Below are 19,226 nucleotides of genomic sequence, written 5' to 3'. Positions count from 1 at the left end.
CACTTTTTTTAACCACAGCATGTAAGTTCAACATTCCAGGACATAATTTAAAACTGATCAGGTGATTTTTTTTTTTTTAAGTAAATACAGCCTAAGATGATAAACAACACATCCGATATTACTCTGTGTTATTATTTATTTTATAAAAACTAAACCAAAATGCAGAGGAAAACTAGGTGCACTGTTACTGCTTCCATAGGAAATAACAGAGTAAGAAGCAGCCAGGTTCTGCTAATGCACTTGATTACAGCCAGTGTCTTTTCTGATCATCAGATAATCTTAGGAAACATGTTGTTGCTGCCTGTCAGTCTGTGAATGGTTACAAAACAATTTTATATTTGAAGTCAGTTTTTCTACAGTGAGAAAAGATATTGACACATGGAAAGCAAGACAGCAGCCAATCTCTCTAGGAGTGGACATCCCAAAAATTCATAAAGGAGGCTTAGACTGACCAAACTGCATCTCACCAAACCAAAAGACTTCTGGATCAGACTGCATCATATTACTAAAATGCATCATTGCACTGCATCAAATGCAGTGAGGACTGGGAAAGCCTCCGTTTTCCCAGTCCTCACTGCTACGCGAAAATGCTTTTTTCAAAATTATCCACTTTAGAGAACGTTTTCAAAAAGCTCAGTTTTCCTCGACCAAAAACGGTATCTCAGTGTGGACGGAAGGCCAAAATGGAGAGAAAACAATGCGTTTTCAAACAAAAACTTATCAGTGTGGACATGGCCACAAACTATTTTCATAGCACTCTGTCTTATAGTTCTCAGAGGTAACACCATTTACCACTTGGATGTTAGTACTTTGTATGAGCTAGAGTTGTTACCCCCAAGCTCCAACCTGCAGGCCCCAGGTGTCTGACCTCTAACCCTTGCTGCAGGCCCCATGTCCATTCAAGGCCCTTGTGCAGTAGCAGTAACAGGAGTAGTAGCAATGGTAGTTGTACTAGTATTGTGCAACACACATGCAAGCAGGCTTCAGAAACTGGCATTCTTCTGACCTGCAAATGGTGAAAACATCCCACATATGCATGTCATACTCGTAATTGAAATTTAGAAATTTTGATAAGTAAAATGTCATCAAAAAAAGAGTTTAAAGCTCAATTTGGCATAGACACAGACTTTATTAATCACCCAGCAGGGACATTCACAGTTACAGCAGTACATGGGTCAGGAAGAGAAAGTGAATCAGAAATATAATATAAAAATAAACAAATTACAAAAAACGGTGGACAAATTTAAAATTAGCCAAACAATCTATACGAGAGTAATTACTACTAATCTATAAATGACTGTTATATATAACAAATACACTCCATGTCAGTATAAAGCTGAGTGTCATTCCTGATCAGTTGATGCAAGACTTATAAATTAAAGCTGTCTGCAAATAATAAGCAACCTGTTTGTTCAAAAAGTAGCACAAACAAAGAAATGACTCAAAATTTATAACTGGAACTCTGCTGATATTCCAGCAGACAATAATTAAAAGTTTTTTCTGCCTCCATAGATTAAGAATTTTATGTTTAATTATTTTACAAGACCTGTGACTTCAAAGCATGTGCATTCAAATTTCAGAACAGGCTCAACATCGTTGTTGTTTATTGGATTTACTTTGCTGCTTTACTTTGAGCAGTCTGGTTTTCTTTTTTTCTTTTTTTGTTTGTTTTTTTTTTTTTAATTTTGTCTTGTGAGTGTGTATTTTTCTAAAGAAATCTGCATCAGTTTGTATGCAGTTTACAACAGAGGTAAAGAGATTTAAACACACCAGAATCAAACAGCTAGGAACAAAACTAAATGTACTAAAGAACAAACCAAAAAAATCTAACTTGATATTTAAATAGCACAGCAAGAAAGTCAAAACTATGATCTTGGGTAAACTATTCCAGGTTCATGGCATGTCTAAAATCTGTCACAAATAATTCTATTTTCAGTTCAGTTTAATTACATAGTGCCAAATCACAACAACACTTGCCTCAAGGTGTTTGTAATTTAAGCTAAAGAACCTACAATAATACAAACTATTAAAAATAATGACATCCAAAATAGGTTTCCTGTGAAACACAACAGTAGCTTGAAGAGAGTATTTATACACTGGATATGTTGGGTCATTCATCTGTTTCCTCAGGAATTTCATCTCAGTGTGAACAGGGAGATGCAGTATATCCTGTTCTCGATTCATTTATTAGCAACTATCCTTGTCGATGTCAATGCAAAGCACTGTAACCCAAAACACAAATGTGAATTTAAAATGATAAAAACCAAATAACAGAATGACTTGTGTTTTTAGTTTGCATACATTCTTTCTAAGGAACATGAAGTGAACATAAAGTTACAAGTTTCTGCTTTCAAACTAGAAATAGTTTCAGTAGATTTACCTGGATTCAGAGTAGGTGCTTTAGTAGAGCAAATGTTGTTTTTCAGACCTGGCAATTGAAGAAAGGTGAGATTTAAAAACATTCGGGTGCTTATACCTGACCTAATCTTAATCAAAACAGCAGCTTACGTTGACAGATGAATGGCAGTTTTTTATGGCAGTTTGCATCCAGCCACTTGATTTGTTCTGCCTCATTAACTGTGATGATCTTTCCACAGTGGTTGTTTAAGGAGTTCACAGGAAAACTGTAGTTCCACTGAGAATATAAAACCTTTGACCCTGAAATCCATTTCCATTCAGGATTATTGCCAAAAATGGATCGTTCCAGGCCAACCCACACCCCTGTGTGTGACTCTGTTTTATTTTGCAGCAGATTTTTAACTTTAACACCGACTGTGTCATTGTAGATTTCAACCAAGGAGGAATTCTCTTGCCGACAGTGCTCCAATGCATCAATCCAAGTTTTGTTTACTGAGTGGAACTGCAGATCTGAACACAGAAAAGGGTAGGTTAAGGTTTTTGCAACACAGATTTTAGGATGTGGTGACACAAAACAATCTTCTGCCTCACTGCTGCAAATGCAAAGCTGTTTTTAGTTTTGTATATTGGGCATTCAATTAAAAAAAATCTGGTTCAATGCAGGTAAATATACATCATTTTACAATGACTATAATTTTAATTTTATTTTAGCATGTACAAAGTCTCATGTCTACGTTATTCTTTTATTTGGTCATTTGCATTTTTTCTTCTGACTAGTCTAGTGCTACATTTCTCCTGGAGGCACATCTTATGTTGAGTCATATTTCAACGATAAACAACAGTCAGCAGTGATTTTTTAATTACAGAGTAATTTCCATTTTGTGTGTGTGGTAAAGCTCTAAGTTGAAAAAGTTCTAAAAAACTGCTTCAAACGCAGTAAGATGGTTTCATTTTGTTGAATAAAACTTACCCGTGTCATTACAGATACTGCCTGGGTGTTCTTGAGTGCAGTTAAATTCCATCCTTACCTTCCCATTAGATCCCAAGGAGATACATATTTTCTCTCTGTAAGAAAAAATAATTACTTGTAATGTACACTACGTAGGATTCTTAAGATTACATTAGCAGCAGAATGGATGCAAGACATATTTACCCTGGTGTAAATTTAATACACGTGTCCTTAGTAAGATTTTTGTCACAATGATTTCCACTGACAGCTGGAATGTATATGCTTCTGCAGTTCTGAGCAGTGTCAGGTTTTATGTTGGTCAGTTGTATGTTGGATCCTTGCAAACCATATGTAAGAACACACAGCATGCAGACATCTTGTTTTATGTCGTTTTTTTTTTAACTATGGACATTTAGTAGAGATAACAACAAAAATGTGGTTTGGAGAGCTTACCTCCATTTACCTGCAAAGACAAACAGCTAGTTTTGTACATATTAAAGCTGTTCCCAGGCATACAGTGATCCAATGTCTGACCCACAACCATTAGTGTGTCAGGCTTTGTGCTGGTTTGAAAACATTGAAGTGTCCAGTTCCAACTGTCAACTATGCAGTTAGCAAGGCAAGCTATTTTTGGATCTTCTGAGGAACAGCTGAACAGCTGGACTGTTGATCACACCAAAACTGTATTTAGTTTCCTTGTATATATATTATCATAGGTGTTTTGCTTTCCCTTTTATTTTATCAATAAATTAGAGAAAATGATTTGCAGTAAAAAATAAATTGAAAAAAAGTAAAAATAAGAAATGCAGGAACAAATGTATAAAATAAATAATAGACAAGCACGAACTTTACAAGAAACATGGATTTTAAAGCTTCAGAGGGATTGAACAAAACCAAATAACGTTTTCTTAAAATGAAAATAGTGCATTTACTAGAGCAGAGAATAGGTTCTTCTTCTGTGTGAATTGCTACAGTGATTGGGTTTGATAATTGTAATTTTGATAAAATAACGTTTTAAGGTTTCTTACTATGACCAATCAGTTAGTAACATACCCAGCAGCAGTGATAGATAGATCAGTCTTGCCATGACCTGTAAACATGACCAGAAAAATATTGGAAAGTTATGAAAAAAACATACACAGCACATTCACGTAGAAAAGTTAAAATACTTCCACCCTTTGCCCAAGTGTTAATGTAACTGTGAAAATTACATATCCAAGGTGCAAAACTAGAGTTAGGGTACAATCTAGGCATTCAAATAGAAACACAAATAGATACACATTATATACTGTACACTTGTTTTCATGATACAGAAACACTTAATAATGATAACTTGGATTCTAGTACTTAGTGCAAATGTCGACACAGTTTGTCCATTAATCATAAAATCATCATAGCCAGAAGTTTTGGGTACAGTAGTTTATTTATATAAACATATATAAACTACTATAATAATGATTCAATTCTCTTAAGACTGGTAGCTGGTATAGAAAATGAATAGCTCCTTTAATCAAACACATTGCTTAGACCTACCAAACCAAATGTTCCTTTTTCTTTTTGAACTAAATGAGTAAGTTTATTTTTTAAGATCAATCACATATAACCAAATTTCTATATTTGTGTTCTTCAGACAGATCTTGTACTTACCCCATTAAGATTTTTTAGTTGTTGTGATAAAAATGCAGGCAGAGAAATGTGATGTTGTTTTATAGAGATCCACAGGTGTACAGATGTCACCTGTTTTGACTAAAGAAACACACCCACAAATGCTTATTTGGCTTCCTCTTCTTTCTTTTTTCAAGAATCCCCTAAGGCCCTGTGGATATGCAGTGTGGTTAACATTTCTAATATAATAATATAGTCTGATATAGTAAGGGGGAAAACAAACATTCTAATAAATGAATCCAAATAAACTCTGTCAGGTTATTCTGTACAACTTTAACAACAGATTAGCTATTGTATGCCCGTCCTCTGATCTAAAAGAAGATACATAATTTGATTATAAAACTAAATCTAATCTGTATCACTGTGGGGGTGACGTTCCACCGAGACATCCCATTGGAGTCTAACCACCTCCATCTAAATTCTGCACATCAATACATTATGCTTGTTTCTCTTCTTCATGAAATCAAGGGTGCTTCTGTTATTACTCTCTCAATAAATGCTGTATTGAGAGAGACAGTCATTCTTATTTGTTTACTGTATGCTTTACATGATGCTTGCAATGGGTTCCACTGAAATGTAGACATTTAGCTCTGATGGTTTCTGTAATATAACACTATAACATACCTGTCTGCCTATAGTGTACCAGCTTTGCAGTGAAGTCAATTTCTTAGCTACAGTTTACAAAATAGCAAAGGCTGGAACCATTTATGCAGCATGTTTTGTTGTTGTTGTTTTTTAATATTTCTTGATAGTGGGTCAGATTTCTTTATAATTGTCTCAGAGTATGCAACAAATCTAAACAAGCATATTTTACTATTGTTTTTTTCAGCTGCTGTTTCAAATCATCCTTAAAAACTGATAACAGGAAACTCATACTGGAATTAGTTCACAGTGTTGTACTTCCCTTTTTTACCCTATGTAAGTATGTATGTAAATCTAGATCCAGAGACCTTACAGTGAGAAAGTGTGTTCAGTCAAATGGGAAACAAATACGTGGTTATCAGTTTTCATGACAAGCAAACAAATATATTGAGTCACAGCCACAATATGAAAAAGCTTGTATTTTTAGTATTATGTTTACAGGAAGTGTTGTTGAATCACTAGTTAATCTGCCACCACCTGCATGTATACTTGTAGAATTAATTTAGTGCTTTAGATTTCACATTATGACTCATTTTTCATGTTTTCAAATGTGATTTAAAAGGTTCACTTGAATTGAATTGAATTGAATTGAATGAATGCTTTATTGGCCATATGGAGGTTGCCCCACAGAGGAATAGGACCCCCCCCCCCGACTTACACACACAACAACAAAGACAACACAAGGGAATACAGGCGGAGCTCGGCAGCGTTGGGAGAATAACACTGAAAAATTTACACAACAATGGGAAAAGTACAAGAGAAAAAAAAAAAAGAGACCTCTTCACACGCTGGGCAGCCTATGGGAGGACAGCACGAGAACAGGAAACAAAAAAAACTCCTCTGCACAGAGAGCACATTAATGTCCACATCACAACATCAGAGCACATGACAAGCCACAGGGGATGGATAGGGGGGTGGGGGGTGAGTCGAAGGAACACAGCAGTCGTCCTGCACCATGCTATCATTTCAGCGCGGCACACAGACCCGCTGTCTTCCCCCGCAGGAACAAGCATCGAAGGCGTTTGGAAGGGAGGGGGATGAGTGCGTGCTTATCAGTGTAAGTGTATGTGTGTGCGTGTCCATAGTTCAGCTGAGACAGTGTCCTTCGGCCTATCAGGCTAAGTAAACAGTCCTCCAGCCGATCCAGGTGTCCTTCATGGGATGGGAAGAATAGTCATCACACAGTCGTTATCAGGGAGTTGTTTTGGTGGGCTCCAGCCTTGGGCCTGAGCAGCTGTTGCCGTGGTGTCCAAATGTAGAATATTGTTGATTTCTCCTTTATGCGAGTAGCGAATTTAGCACTCTGACACTGGGACACTTGCCTACTTACACTCAACAAAAATATAAACACAACACCTTTGTTACTGCTCCCATTCCCCATGGGATGGACGTAGAGACCTAAAATTCAGTCCAGATACACAATATAACCATCCCTCCCAAACAGTGGTCACAAATCAGTCCAAATGTGTGGTAGTGGGCTCATCTGCTATATTGAGATAATCCATCCCACCTCACAGGTGTGCCACATCAGGATGCTGATCTGACATCATGAGTAGTGCACAGGTGTACCTCAGACTGCCCACAACAAAAGGCCACCCTGGAATGTGCAGTTTTTTGCGCTATTGGGGGTCTGGGGACCCAGAACCGGTCAGTATCTGGTGTGACCACCATTTGCCTCATGCAGTGCAACACATCGTCGCATGGAGTCTATCAGATTGTCAATTGTGGCCTGTGGAATGTTGGTCCACTCCACTTCAATGGCTGTGCGAGGTTGTTGGATATTCATGGGAACTGGTACACGCTGTCGTATACGCCGGTCAAGCACATCCCGAACATGCTCAATGGGTGACATGTCCGGTGAGTATGCTGGCCATGCAAGAACTGGGACATTCTCAGCTGCCATCTGCCCTGAACAATGTGAACCATGATTCATCCGTGAAGCGCACACCTCTCCAACGTGCCAGACGCCATCGAATGTGAGCATTTGCCCACACAAGTCTGTTACGGCGACGAGCTGGAGTCAGGTCAAGACCCCGATGAGGACGACGGGCATGCAGTTGAGCGTCCCTGAGACGGTTTCTGACAGTTTGTGCAGAAATTGTTTGGTTGTGCAAACCAATTGTTCCAGCAGCTGTCTGGGTGGCTGGTCTCAGACGATCTTGGAGGTGAACCTGCTGGATGTGGAGGTCCTGGGCTGGTGTGGTTACACGAGGTCTGCGGTTGTGAGGCCGGTTGGATGTGCTGCCATATTCTCTGAAACGCCTGTGGAGACGGCTTATGGTTGAGAAATGAACAGTCAATGCACGGGCGACAGATCTGGTTGACATTCCTGCTGTCAGCATGCCAATTGCACGCTCCCTCATTGCTTGTGGCATCTGTGGCATTTTGCTGTGAGACAAAACTGCACATTCCAGGGTGGCCTTTTGTTGTGGGCAGTCTGAGGTACACCTGTGCACTACTCATGATGTCAGATCAGCATCCTGATGTGGCACACCTGTGAGGTGGGATGGATTATCTCAATATGGCAGATGTGCCTACTACCACACATTTGGACTGATTTGTGACCACTGTTTGGGAGGGGTGGTTATATTGTGTATCTGGAATGAATTTTAGGTCTCTACGTCCATCCCATGGGGAATGGGAGCAGTAACAAAGGTGTTGCGTTTATATTTTTGTTGAGTGTATCTACCAGTACTGCAGGCATAAAGCTGGGTAAGGTGGATAGCACACATTTACCTTATCTCTATGCCACATTATCCCATGCGAAGTATAATTTGCATTCAGAAAAGTAATCTCTATATTTAAGTTGTGTTTTTTTAATTCATATAAGGAAGCATTCCTCCTTAAAAGTTAGTAGCTATATAATTTTCAGTTCATTTCCTTTTAATCTTTGCTGTATAAAGGTACTTTATATTGACCTGATCTGTCACGGTTACTGCAGTAGCAAGTCAACATTTTCTCTGTTTAAAATAAAGTCTCCCTTCCTCTGATGACTGTTTACTAATCTTATTCCATGAGATAATGAAAGGAAGGAGAACGAGGATGTGGTTTATATATAGTCTGACACTTGAATGAATCACTAACAGTTGATTTGCCACTGTGGTTACACATCTAGAGAGGAGCTACATAAACATACACATGGCGACTCTCTAGTTAACCCTGTAAAGGCAGGTGTATCATGAGTTTTTGGGATAACTAATATAAATAACTTTTTATTAAAACAATAAATATTTATGTGAAAATATATTAAAGACAAATCTAATTGAAGTAGAACTGCTGAAGGAAACATGAAGTAAATTCTATCTATTTGTGACTGTATGCGCAGTGATGTGAATTCTTTATGTTTGTAATTTTTACTATTTGAATTTTCTTTGCTCTTGCTAAATTTCTTTCTGCAGTTAAATTCTAAATTGTGGACATTCACTTTCTAACCTTTTCTAAAATACTAAAGGTAGAAGTCTGAGTATTGTTTACTATAAGTGCCACGATCAATAGGGGAGCTACTGTTAAAAAGAGGAATTGACAGGATTTGACCTCCATGGCTACTCGGGTTTCTTCTTATCAGGGTTAGCAAGGAAGACACCTGGACAATTTCAAGGTAGTTAGTACTGGGCACATGTGCATTTTCAAGCTACTGTTGTGTTTCACAGGAAAACTATTTTGGATGTCATTATTTTTAATAGTTTGTATTATTGTAGGTTCTTTAGCTTAAATTACAAACACCTTGAGACAAGTGTTGTTGTGATTTGGCACTATGTAATTAAACTGAACTGAAAATAGAATTATTTGTGACAGATTTTAGACATGCCATAAACCTGGAATAGTTTACCTAAGATCATAGTTTTGACTTTCTTGCTGTGCTATTTAAATATCAAGTTAGATTTTTTTGGTTTGTTCTTTAGTACATTTAGTTTTGTTCCTAGCTGTTTGATTCTGGTGTGTTTAAATCTCTTTACCTCTGTTGTAAACTACATACAAAGTTTGTGTTAATGAAATCAAACTGATGCACACTCGCAAGACAAAATGTAAAAAAAACCAAACAAAAAAAAGAAAAAAAGAAAAAAAGAAAACCAGACTGCTCAAAGTAAAGCAGCAAAGTAAAATCCAATAAACAACAACGATGTTGAGCCTGTTCTGAAATTTGAATGCACATGCTTTGAAGTCACAGGTCGTGTTAAATAATTAAACATAAAATTCTTAATCTATGGAGGCAGAAAAAACTTTTAATTATTGTCTGCTGGAATATCAGCCGAGTTCCAGTTATAAATTTTGAGTCATTTCTTTGTTTGTGCTACTTTTTGAACAAACTGGTTGCTTATTATTTGCAGACAGCTTTAATTTATAAGTCTTGCATCAACTGATCAGGAATGACACTCAGCTTTATACTGACATGGAGTGTATTTGTTATATATAACAGTCATTTATAGATTAGTAGTAATTACTCTCGTATAGATTGTTTGGCTAATTTTAAATTTGTGCACCGTTTTTTGTAATTTGTTTATTTTTATATTATATTTCTGATTCACTTTCTCTTCCTGACCCATGTACTGCTGTAACTGTGAATGTCCCTGCTGGGTGATTAATAAAGTCTGTGTCTATGCCAAATTGAGCTTTAAACTCTTTTTATGATGACATTTTACTTATCAAAATTTCAATTACGAGTATGACATGCATATGTGGGATGTTTTCACCATTTGCAGGTCAGAAGAATGCCAGTTTCTGAAGCCTGCTTGCATGTGTGTTGCACAATACTAGTACAACTACCATTCCTACTACTCCTGTTACTGCTACCGCACAAGGGCCTTGAATGGACATGGGGCCTGCAGCAAGGGTTAGAGGTCAGACACCTGGGGCCTGCAGGTTGGAGCTTGGGGCTAACAACTCTAGCTCGTACAAAGTACTAACATCCAAGTGGTAAATGGTGTTACCTCTGAGAACTATAAGACAGAGTGCTATGAAAATAGTTTGTGGCCATGTCCACACTGATACGTTTTAGTTTGAAAACGCATAGTTTTCTCTCCATTTTGGCCTTCCGTCCACACTGATACGCCTTTTGTGGTCAAGGAAAACTGAGCTTTTTGAAAACGTTCTCTAAAGTGGATAATTTTGAAAAAAGCATTTTCGCGTAGCAGTGAGGACTGGGAAAACGGAGGCTTTCCCAGTCCTCACTGCATTTGATGCAGTGCAATGATGCATTTTAGTAATATGATGCAGTCTGATCCAGAAGTCTTTTGGTTTGGTGAGATGCAGTTTGGTCAGTCTAAGCCTCCTTTATGAATTTTTGGGATGTCCACTCCTAGAGAGATTGGCTGCTGTCTTGCTTTCCATGTGTCAATATCTTTTCTCACTGTAGAAAAACTGACTTCAAATATAAAATTGTTTTGTAACCATTCACAGACTGACAGGCAGCAACAACATGTTTCCTAAGATTATCTGATGATCAGAAAAGAAACTGGCTGTAATCAAGTGCATTAGCAGAACCTGGCTGCTTCTTACTCTGTTATTTCCTATGGAAGCAGTAACAGTGCACCTAGTGTACCTAGTTTTCTTCTGCATTTTGGTTTAGTTTTCATAGAATAAATAATAACACAGAGTAATATCTGATGTGTTGTTTATCATCTTAGGCTGTATTTACTTAATTTAAAACTGATCAAATGATTTTTTTATGTCCTGATATGTTGAACTTACATGCTGTTCTTAAAAAAGTGAAAAGCACACATTTGCATTCTATTCGACTGAAAAAACAACTTTCATGTTATCTCACAATACAGTCTCTGTATTCATATTTGTATTAGCTACACAGAAACAGGAATTTGTTTTTTCAGGAAAGAGGGGAAGGCAGATAATTTCATTTTAATATGAAATTTCCTGTTGTCAACATGAAAAAAGTATAATACATCATAAATAAGTACGTCAAAAGATGTCTGGAAAAACATAGCTTAAAAATAAATGTTAAAAAAATAAAGTTTTAAGGCCAGTTTAATCTTCAGTTGAACTTTGTTTGTGTAACCCAGATGTGTCTGCTGAAATACCCCTGAAGCCAGTTAGGCAGGAACAAGTGAACTTTTCCACATTTTGTCACATTACAGCCACAAACATGAATCAATTTTATTGGAATTCCACGTGAAAGATCAATACAAAGTGGTGTACACGTGAGAAGTGGAACGTAAATCATACATGATACCAAACATTTTTTACAAATAAATAACTGAAAAGTGGGGTGTGCGTAATTATTCAGCCCCCTCAGTCAGTACTTTGTAGAACCACATTTTGCTGCAATTCCAGCTGCCAGTCTTTTAGGGTCTGTCTCTACCAGCTTTGCACATCTACAGACTGAAATTCTTGCCCATTCTTCTTTGCAAAACAGCTCCAGCTCAGTCAAATTAGATGGACAGCATTTATGAACAGCAGTTTTCAGATCTTGCCATAGATTCTCGATTGGATTTACACTTCTCACGTGTACACCACTTTGTATTGGTCTTTCACGTGGAATTCCAATAAAATTGATTCATGTTTGTGGCTGTAATGTGACAAAATGTGGAAAAGTTCAAGGTGGCCGGATAGTTTTGCAAGCCACTATATGTACTGGATGAGCATTAGCCTTTAGGCAAACACAACTTGCTGCACCAAATATGCAAATGACACGATGTTACACATCATTTAGGACATCTACATTTCTGTGTACTAAAAACAATGAACTTGAAGAGCACACAATTGTCTTTTAGCTGCATTAAATATTGTCCTGTAGCTGGCATTAAATAAGGACTCTGAGTATTTATGGCATGAAAGAGTGCATTAACAATTGCAAGCTGATATTATTTGTTGAATAATTAGTCAGTGTACAAAATAACTTGATACATAAGTACCTGATCGTCACATTAAAACTATCAATTTGAATGAAGTTTGACGGCAAATGCTCCCTGCATTCTTCTCATAACCAGGACAGATGAGATTAAAAAACTCAGCTGTTTTGTTTTTACTTACTTTTTAATGTTTTTTGTATAATTATGTGTGTGCAATTTCTTACATTATACATTAAATAACTCTTAATTCACAAATTTGACTAGTAAATGAATCTCAAAGCTAAAATGAAGCTCAAATATCTTGTAAATCCAAGTGTATAAGCTATTTGAATTTGAAATTTGGAAATTACAAAAAGTCCAAAGACCTTCAAGTAGGAGGGTGTGTTTAGTCAAATAGGAAACAAATAGAAGCTTATCAGTTTGTTTGAACAGCATACTGTCAGTGTTTGTATAGTTGGCAGACATAAATGCTTACATGGAGGTTTAAAAGTGAGCGCTTTTATTAGGCTGATGGAACTGGTACAAAACAAAGGCAAAAGTCCAAAACATAAACCCGAACTAAAAAAAAAATCTAAACTGGAAATAACAGAAAACCGAAACATGAAGAGGGCCGTCATGAGACAGGAACTAGACAGATCGCTAATGGGAACATAACACATTCTCTCACAGGGCACATAGGCAGACAGGAATAGTATGAACACAAGAGGGTGAGTATGGAAGTGGAAACAGATGTGAACACAGCAGAGACAAATCAGGGGTAACATGACAGGGGAAGTACATCTTTGGGCAACACACACTAAACAAGAAACTATCACAATAAAACAGCAAACACAACTAATACGAGGACCAGGAAGTTGCAAACATGGAATCACAAATAGATGAAAACTAGACAGAACAAAAACAAAAGGGAAACCTGATAACTAGGGAAGGAATACATAGAAGACTCAGAATATAGACCTAAACCCCAAAACTGAACTAGATGATAAACAAAACCTTAGAATATCAATATACAAAAAACCCAGGAAATACTGAGAGTGAACAAAACTCAACACAGGGATTCTGACACATACAAATATATTAACTCAAACAACAATGAGAGATCAAAAAAACATTTTGTATTTTAATTAAAATGGCATAAAGGTCAAGATTTAGAAAATCAGCATAAGCACAACAGGAAGACAGCCAGGTCAGTTTCATGTAGACATCCAAAGTCTCAGGAAACAAGATTTAAAAAACATAAAGACTAAAACTTAGAATATTTCCTTATTTATTTATTTATTTTAAAAATAGTATTTTAGTTAGCTTTCAGTGTTCATTAGATCCTGTAGCCTTTCTCCTTGCTGTCGTCGCCTTTCTCCTCGCTGCTGCCGTTGCCTCCCCCTTGCTGCCCTGGCCTTCCCCCTTGCTGCCCTGGCCTTCCCCCTTGCTGCCCTGGCCTTTCTCCTCGCTGCTGCCGTTGCCTTCCCCCTTGCTGCCCTGGCCTTTCTCCTCGCCGCTGTCGCCTTTCTCCTCGCCGCTGTCGCCTTTCTCTTCGCTGCTGCTGTTGCCTTCCCCCTTGCTGCCGTTGCCTTCCTCCTCGCCGCTGTCGCCTTTCTCTTTGCTGCCATTGCTGTCGTCATCGCCTTTCTCCTGCCTGCTGCAGCTGCTGGCTTCCCTTTCTTTCACAAAAATCAATAACCACTCACTCAAAACAATTCAGTTGACTGTATATGAGCATCCTCAAAATTTCAAATCTGGAAAAGGGGAGAATTTAACATTTGGTATCAATATCATGCCAGACTGACCCAAACAAATCAGCAGCTTACCTTTGCAGATGTAAGGTATTTTTTCATGACAGCTGGCATCCAGCCACTTAATTTCTTTTGTCTCATTAACGAAGACGATCTTTCCACAGTGGTTGTTGAAGCCGTTGACTGAATCAGTGCTGTTCAACTGAGCATTTAGTAGTTTTGACCCTGAAATCCACTTCCATTCATCCTTGTTGCCAAAGATTGGTCGTTCCAAGCCAATCCACACACCATCCTGCAAGATTTTATTTTGCAAGAGATTTTTCACTTCAACCCTCACAGTCTTGTTGCATATTTCAACCAGCGAGGAATTATTTCTCTGACAGTGCGCCAAGGCCTCAATCCAACTTTTAGCTTCCTCGTGGAACTCCAGATGTATACCTTGACACAAAAAGAACAATTACAACATACAAGTTACATTTTTACTTTAATACTGGAAAATATTGTATACTTGATGCAAATTAATCCTTGTGTCTGTGATTAAAATTATAGCTCTGGTGTCCAAATCCCTCCCGGAACAATCAGCTTTTTGGTCAGGGGTGAGTTAAGTTCTGCTTTTGTAACAACAGCAGGACATTGTGCTTTCACTGTGTTGAATTAAACGTACCCAAGGCATCAGCAAAGAGCAGCTGGATTATTACTGTAACAGAGCAAGATCACAACAAGAGTTGGATGATTTTGTCCACAAATAATTATTTATTTAGAAAATATATCAAAATGAGTAAAGGAAAAAGCGAGTAATTGCAAAAATGTAGAGATAAATACGCTAGCACTTTTTTAAAAATGATAATTCATTTAAATTTCAAGGAATACATAATAATGTAGGGGCTTCTTAATCAAAATTTAGATAAAGTCTCTTATTAGTACTTTGTGTTTTGTTTTTTGTTTCTTTGTCTGCCACCTTGTCACAACAGGCAGCTCTCGCAGATAATTTCATTTTAATATGAAATTTCCTGTTGTCAACATGAAAAAATAAAAATACATCATAAATAAGTACGTCAAAAAGATGTCTGGAAAAACATAGCTTAAAAATAAATGTTAAAAAAAATAACGTTTTAAGGCCAGTTTAATCGTTGAACTGAACTTTCTCACATTTTGTCACATTACAGCCACAAACATGAATCAATTTTATTGGAATTCCATGTGAAAGATCTTGTCACAACAGGAAGCTCTGGATATTTTGGTATCTTCCTTCCTGACACAACCCACAAAGAGAATATTTGTTTTGGAACTGGACAAGTAACCTCTTATTAAGCTAAGCAGATTTGAAAACCAATATACAATGGAGCCACAAAATTCATAAGTCAGTGGCTGGTTAATAGTGATGTGCGGTTCAATACTGAAATATCAATTCCTCTGATACCAGTCATTTATGTTCTAGAATTGATTCTCACATTAAAATATCGATATTTTAGTAATTTAGAGTAAACTTGTAGTTTATCATTAACAGGATCACAGTGGGAAGATCCTATTTCATTCGGATTGTCTACATTGGAAGCAACTACTTCCTCTTCCGCTTTTCATAGTCATGTGCGAAATACGGCTGTATAAATGTGTCGCAGTCCCTTGGCGTGCGCAGTCACAACAATGGCTGAGCGTAACTGGAGTTATGTTCGGACGTATTTTACATCCACAAACGTGGTTTGTGATACATGTGGCAAGAAAGTGAGGTGTTGTGGCAACACCACAAATTTGTCAAACACCTCAGAGTAAATCATATCACAGAATATGATGAGCGTATGTTGAGGCGAACTGAGGAGGAGGAGGAGTGGACAGGGACAGGTGCTGCTAGGGCGAGACAGACGTCTCTCATGGAGTCCTTTAGTGCTGCAGGCAGGCAAGGTGTTCAAATAGCGCACAACTTCAGGTTTTTTTTATTTCTATATGATGAATTCTGTATTATTAAGTGATAAGAACAAGTAATCTGATGTCCTGTAATCATTATGATGCTATAATTTGAGATACAATAAATAAAATACGTTTTTGCACAAAGTATCGTGCAAAAAGGATCAGTATCGTTGATACCACCCTGAATTTTACTTGGTATCGGATCGGAAAGGAAATCAGTGGTATCGCACATCACTACTGGTTAAAGTTACTTGATATTTGTTGTCTTTTTATGTTCGTAATGTACAGTAAGTATGTCAAACAAGTCAATCAGTTCCATATTTTTGTGTCAGGCAGGTGATTAAAAGCTGTCTGACATTTTTTTTTTTTAGACATTTAAATAAAGGTGTAGACTCTGTCTTAAATTTCTATTCTTTTTAATGGCCACCAGGGGGCAATACCTAGGGCTTGTAAAAAGAATTTTGTTACTATAGAAAGAAAAACAGTTTCCAAATGTGACCTCTCTAAACACTTTCCTGCTGTATTTAGTCATTATTTTCAGGGTGAGATTGGGAGAAAAATGATTAAGTAATGGTCAGAAATGGAGGATTGTTTCAAGTAACACACTTTTCTACCACTGTGGATGTCTAATTTGGTTGTTCTGTCGTACAGCTTTTTTTTTTTTCTTCTTTTTTTTTTTCTCCTCCATTTTACCAGTAGTGGCTGTCTTAATCCAGATCAATAATGCTGGTAATAATCACACTGTAAAAAGAATAACCCTATTCAAATAAAAAAAAAAAATGATGTCCGGTTGTCACATCCAAAATATTTGGCTTTATAGAATCCAAATTGAGTCACTTGATATGACCTGATACTTTTATGTTGATATAAACAATATTACTAGACTTGACTGAAACTTTAAATTTTGCATTGATCCAAATTGATTTTTTTTTTTTTTTTTACATAGAACCATATTTTAATTATTGAACCAAGCTAATATATTGAAATTTAACCAACCTAATGTATTCACATCGAACCAAATTAACATGAACTAATATGTTTGTGTTGAAGCCAGGTAATTGATTTACATATATTCAAACTATATTTTTTACATTTCATTTCAGTTCAAAAATGCTCTGCATTTCCTATAAAAAACAAGACAGTTGGCCAACCAATTATTTCAAAATTATTTATTGTTCCAAACCATTTTAACTATAATCACAGAATATGATGAGCGTATGTTGAGGCGTATATTACTAATATTATTATATTAGTAATATACAGATTTAGTGCTACGGCAGAAATGATTAGAGAAATGTTTGTTTTATAAAACCTGCAATCTTTTGAAAACCAGTATAAAACCTGCAATCTTTTGAAAACCAGTATAAAACCTGCAACCTGTCTAAAACTGGCATAAAACCATTATAAAAACTATTTTTAAACCAATTTGCAAGTACTCAAAAATGTTTATATGTGCACTGTGCCTGTACAATGTAAAAAAAAAAAAAAATCTACACATGTATCAATGAAATCAACTTAAATCTCCCTTTCAAATGGGTGTTCTTATAAATTTTGAATGTAGAATAGCACTGCAGGCCAACCAAGCAAAATAACCAAGCACACATGCACATGCATGTGCACATACACATGCACACATGCATGCAAACACACTACTGTGCAGTGTTAAGTTCACAATTAAGTTTGCGAATCTTAGAGGTCATCTTGTTAAAGTCAAGCTCCATCATAATCTTTTGAAGAGCCTCAAAGGTGAACCTGAATCCTCGTGGATATTCCATATTAAGAGCATAACAGAGTCCAAAGACCATTGCCACTCCAGCTGCCACAGAAGGCAACTCATTCAGGACTTCCACACCATCAATGATTATCCCGATGTCTCGAGGCTGATGTAGGAGGCTTGAGTTGTCCCTGAAGACGAAGAGTGCCATGGTGGTACTCTGCAGCTCTTCCTCAGCTTCATCTTTCTGGGATATCTTGAGGTAAAATATGGAACAAAATGTACAAGTGAAGAACTGAAGTCTGGCACACCTGATAAATCTTTGACCATAATAAACTACTATTTTGATAGTTGTTTGCTCACAGACTATTAGAACAATTATTTGACTAATCAGATTTGTGAATTGCATAATCAACAAACACAAGCTTGTGTCTAGAAACCGCGAGCTCACCAGAAAAATTCAAACGAAGCGGAGCACGGAGTTATACTATGAATGTTATGAACTATGAACTTATGCTAGCTAGCTGTATCCACCACCGATGCATCGTGGTAACGCTAGCTAGTTAGTATACTGGTAAAAAACGGCTTTTTGCCTAACTTGCATTCCCGACTGTGATGGTCGGTTTCTGGTAACCAGTTCTAACATTGCGCAGGATAGCTAGCTAGCTTATAGCTAGCAGCTACAATCATGCAAAAATTAGGGGTGGCTGTCGACCCAGCTTAAATGGGGTTATTTTCTGCAATTTTGGCAATACAAATTATAAAAGCTTTTGTAACACACTTGGCTTTACTTACGTTTATTTTCGGATGAAATTAATCAAAGATGTGACACGATGTTTCCAGCAGCCATGCAGAATAAAAATGGGTCCCGGTCTATTTCTGGTGGGCGTGTTCAAGTGCAAATCACTTTGACTCAAATTAAAGATATTATCTGTTCAACATGAAAAGAAATATATGTTTTGAGAGAAATCAAAAACTTTGCGTTGTGTCCTTTGTACAGATATTTAGTTTCATCCAAATCAAAAGTGGTATTTTAAAATGCAAAAAGAAAGGGTTTCACAATCAAATCAATGATTTTATTCTGTTTTGAATGGCACTTATTAGATTGAATGAATGACTGCATGTTAGACTTTTTTCAGTGCAGTCTGAATTGCATAAACTCATATTTCAGCAGTTTGACTTGGTTTTGTGTCACTTTCAGTTGCTACTCGGTCCCAGGCTCGGCAGACGTGTATGTTTCAGGCCCCAGGTTCTGTTCAAGGACCAGTCTCAGCTACAGAATCCTTTTCAGCTAACCCAGAAACCATACATCCCGAGCCCCCACCATCATCAGTCCTCAAAAACTCTGGTTGGTTGTGATTTACTTATTCATTTAAAACAGAAAACAAAAAGATTTTTTTTAAAATGCATAATGCATTTTAAAAAATCATAACAGTGCCACATCTGTTTCATTTAACAAC

General features: G+C 37.0%; 1 protein-coding gene across 2 annotated transcripts; it reads right to left on the bottom strand.

Annotated features, from left to right (window-relative positions):
• Window positions 1-1,712: 1,712 nt before the first annotated feature.
• Window positions 1,713-3,850, bottom strand: LOC113036774 (lithostathine-1-beta-like). Of its 2 annotated transcripts, none has more exons than XM_026193246.1 (6): window positions 3,761-3,850; window positions 3,512-3,644; window positions 3,329-3,423; window positions 2,509-2,868; window positions 2,381-2,428; window positions 1,713-2,222 (listed from the first exon to the last, which is right to left on the bottom strand). In XM_026193246.1, the coding sequence occupies exons 1-6, from the start codon at window positions 3,819-3,821 to the stop codon at window positions 2,188-2,190; spliced, it is 732 nt and encodes a 243-aa protein (XP_026049031.1). In that variant the 5' UTR covers window positions 3,822-3,850; the 3' UTR covers window positions 1,713-2,187. The 2 variants fall into 2 exon arrangements, with proteins under 2 accessions (XP_026049031.1, XP_026049032.1); XM_026193247.1 differs by having other exon boundaries at window positions 3,771-3,850.
• Window positions 3,851-19,226: the final 15,376 nt, after the last annotated feature.

The sequence above is a fragment of the Astatotilapia calliptera genome, chromosome 14, assembly GCF_900246225.1.
Source record: "Astatotilapia calliptera chromosome 14, fAstCal1.2, whole genome shotgun sequence".
Taxonomy (NCBI): domain Eukaryota; kingdom Metazoa; phylum Chordata; class Actinopteri; order Cichliformes; family Cichlidae; genus Astatotilapia; species Astatotilapia calliptera.
The sequence above is the reverse complement of the archived record's forward strand: the minus strand, read 5'-3'. Positions and strand labels throughout refer to the sequence as shown.

Bases quoted from the DNA above. Each gene is read 5' to 3' on its own strand.
- LOC113036774 (XM_026193246.1), bottom strand. From the start codon at position 3,821: ATGCCTGGGAACAGCTTTAATATGTACAAAACTAGCTGTTTGTCTTTG. The intron at 3,645-3,760 runs GTAAGCTCTCCA...ATGGTTTGCAAG, and splicing joins GTCTTTGCAGGTAAATGGAG to GATCCAACATACAACTGACC. The intron at 2,869-3,328 runs GTAAGTTTTATT...TTCTGTGTTCAG, and splicing joins CAGTATCTGTAATGACACGG to ATCTGCAGTTCCACTCAGTA.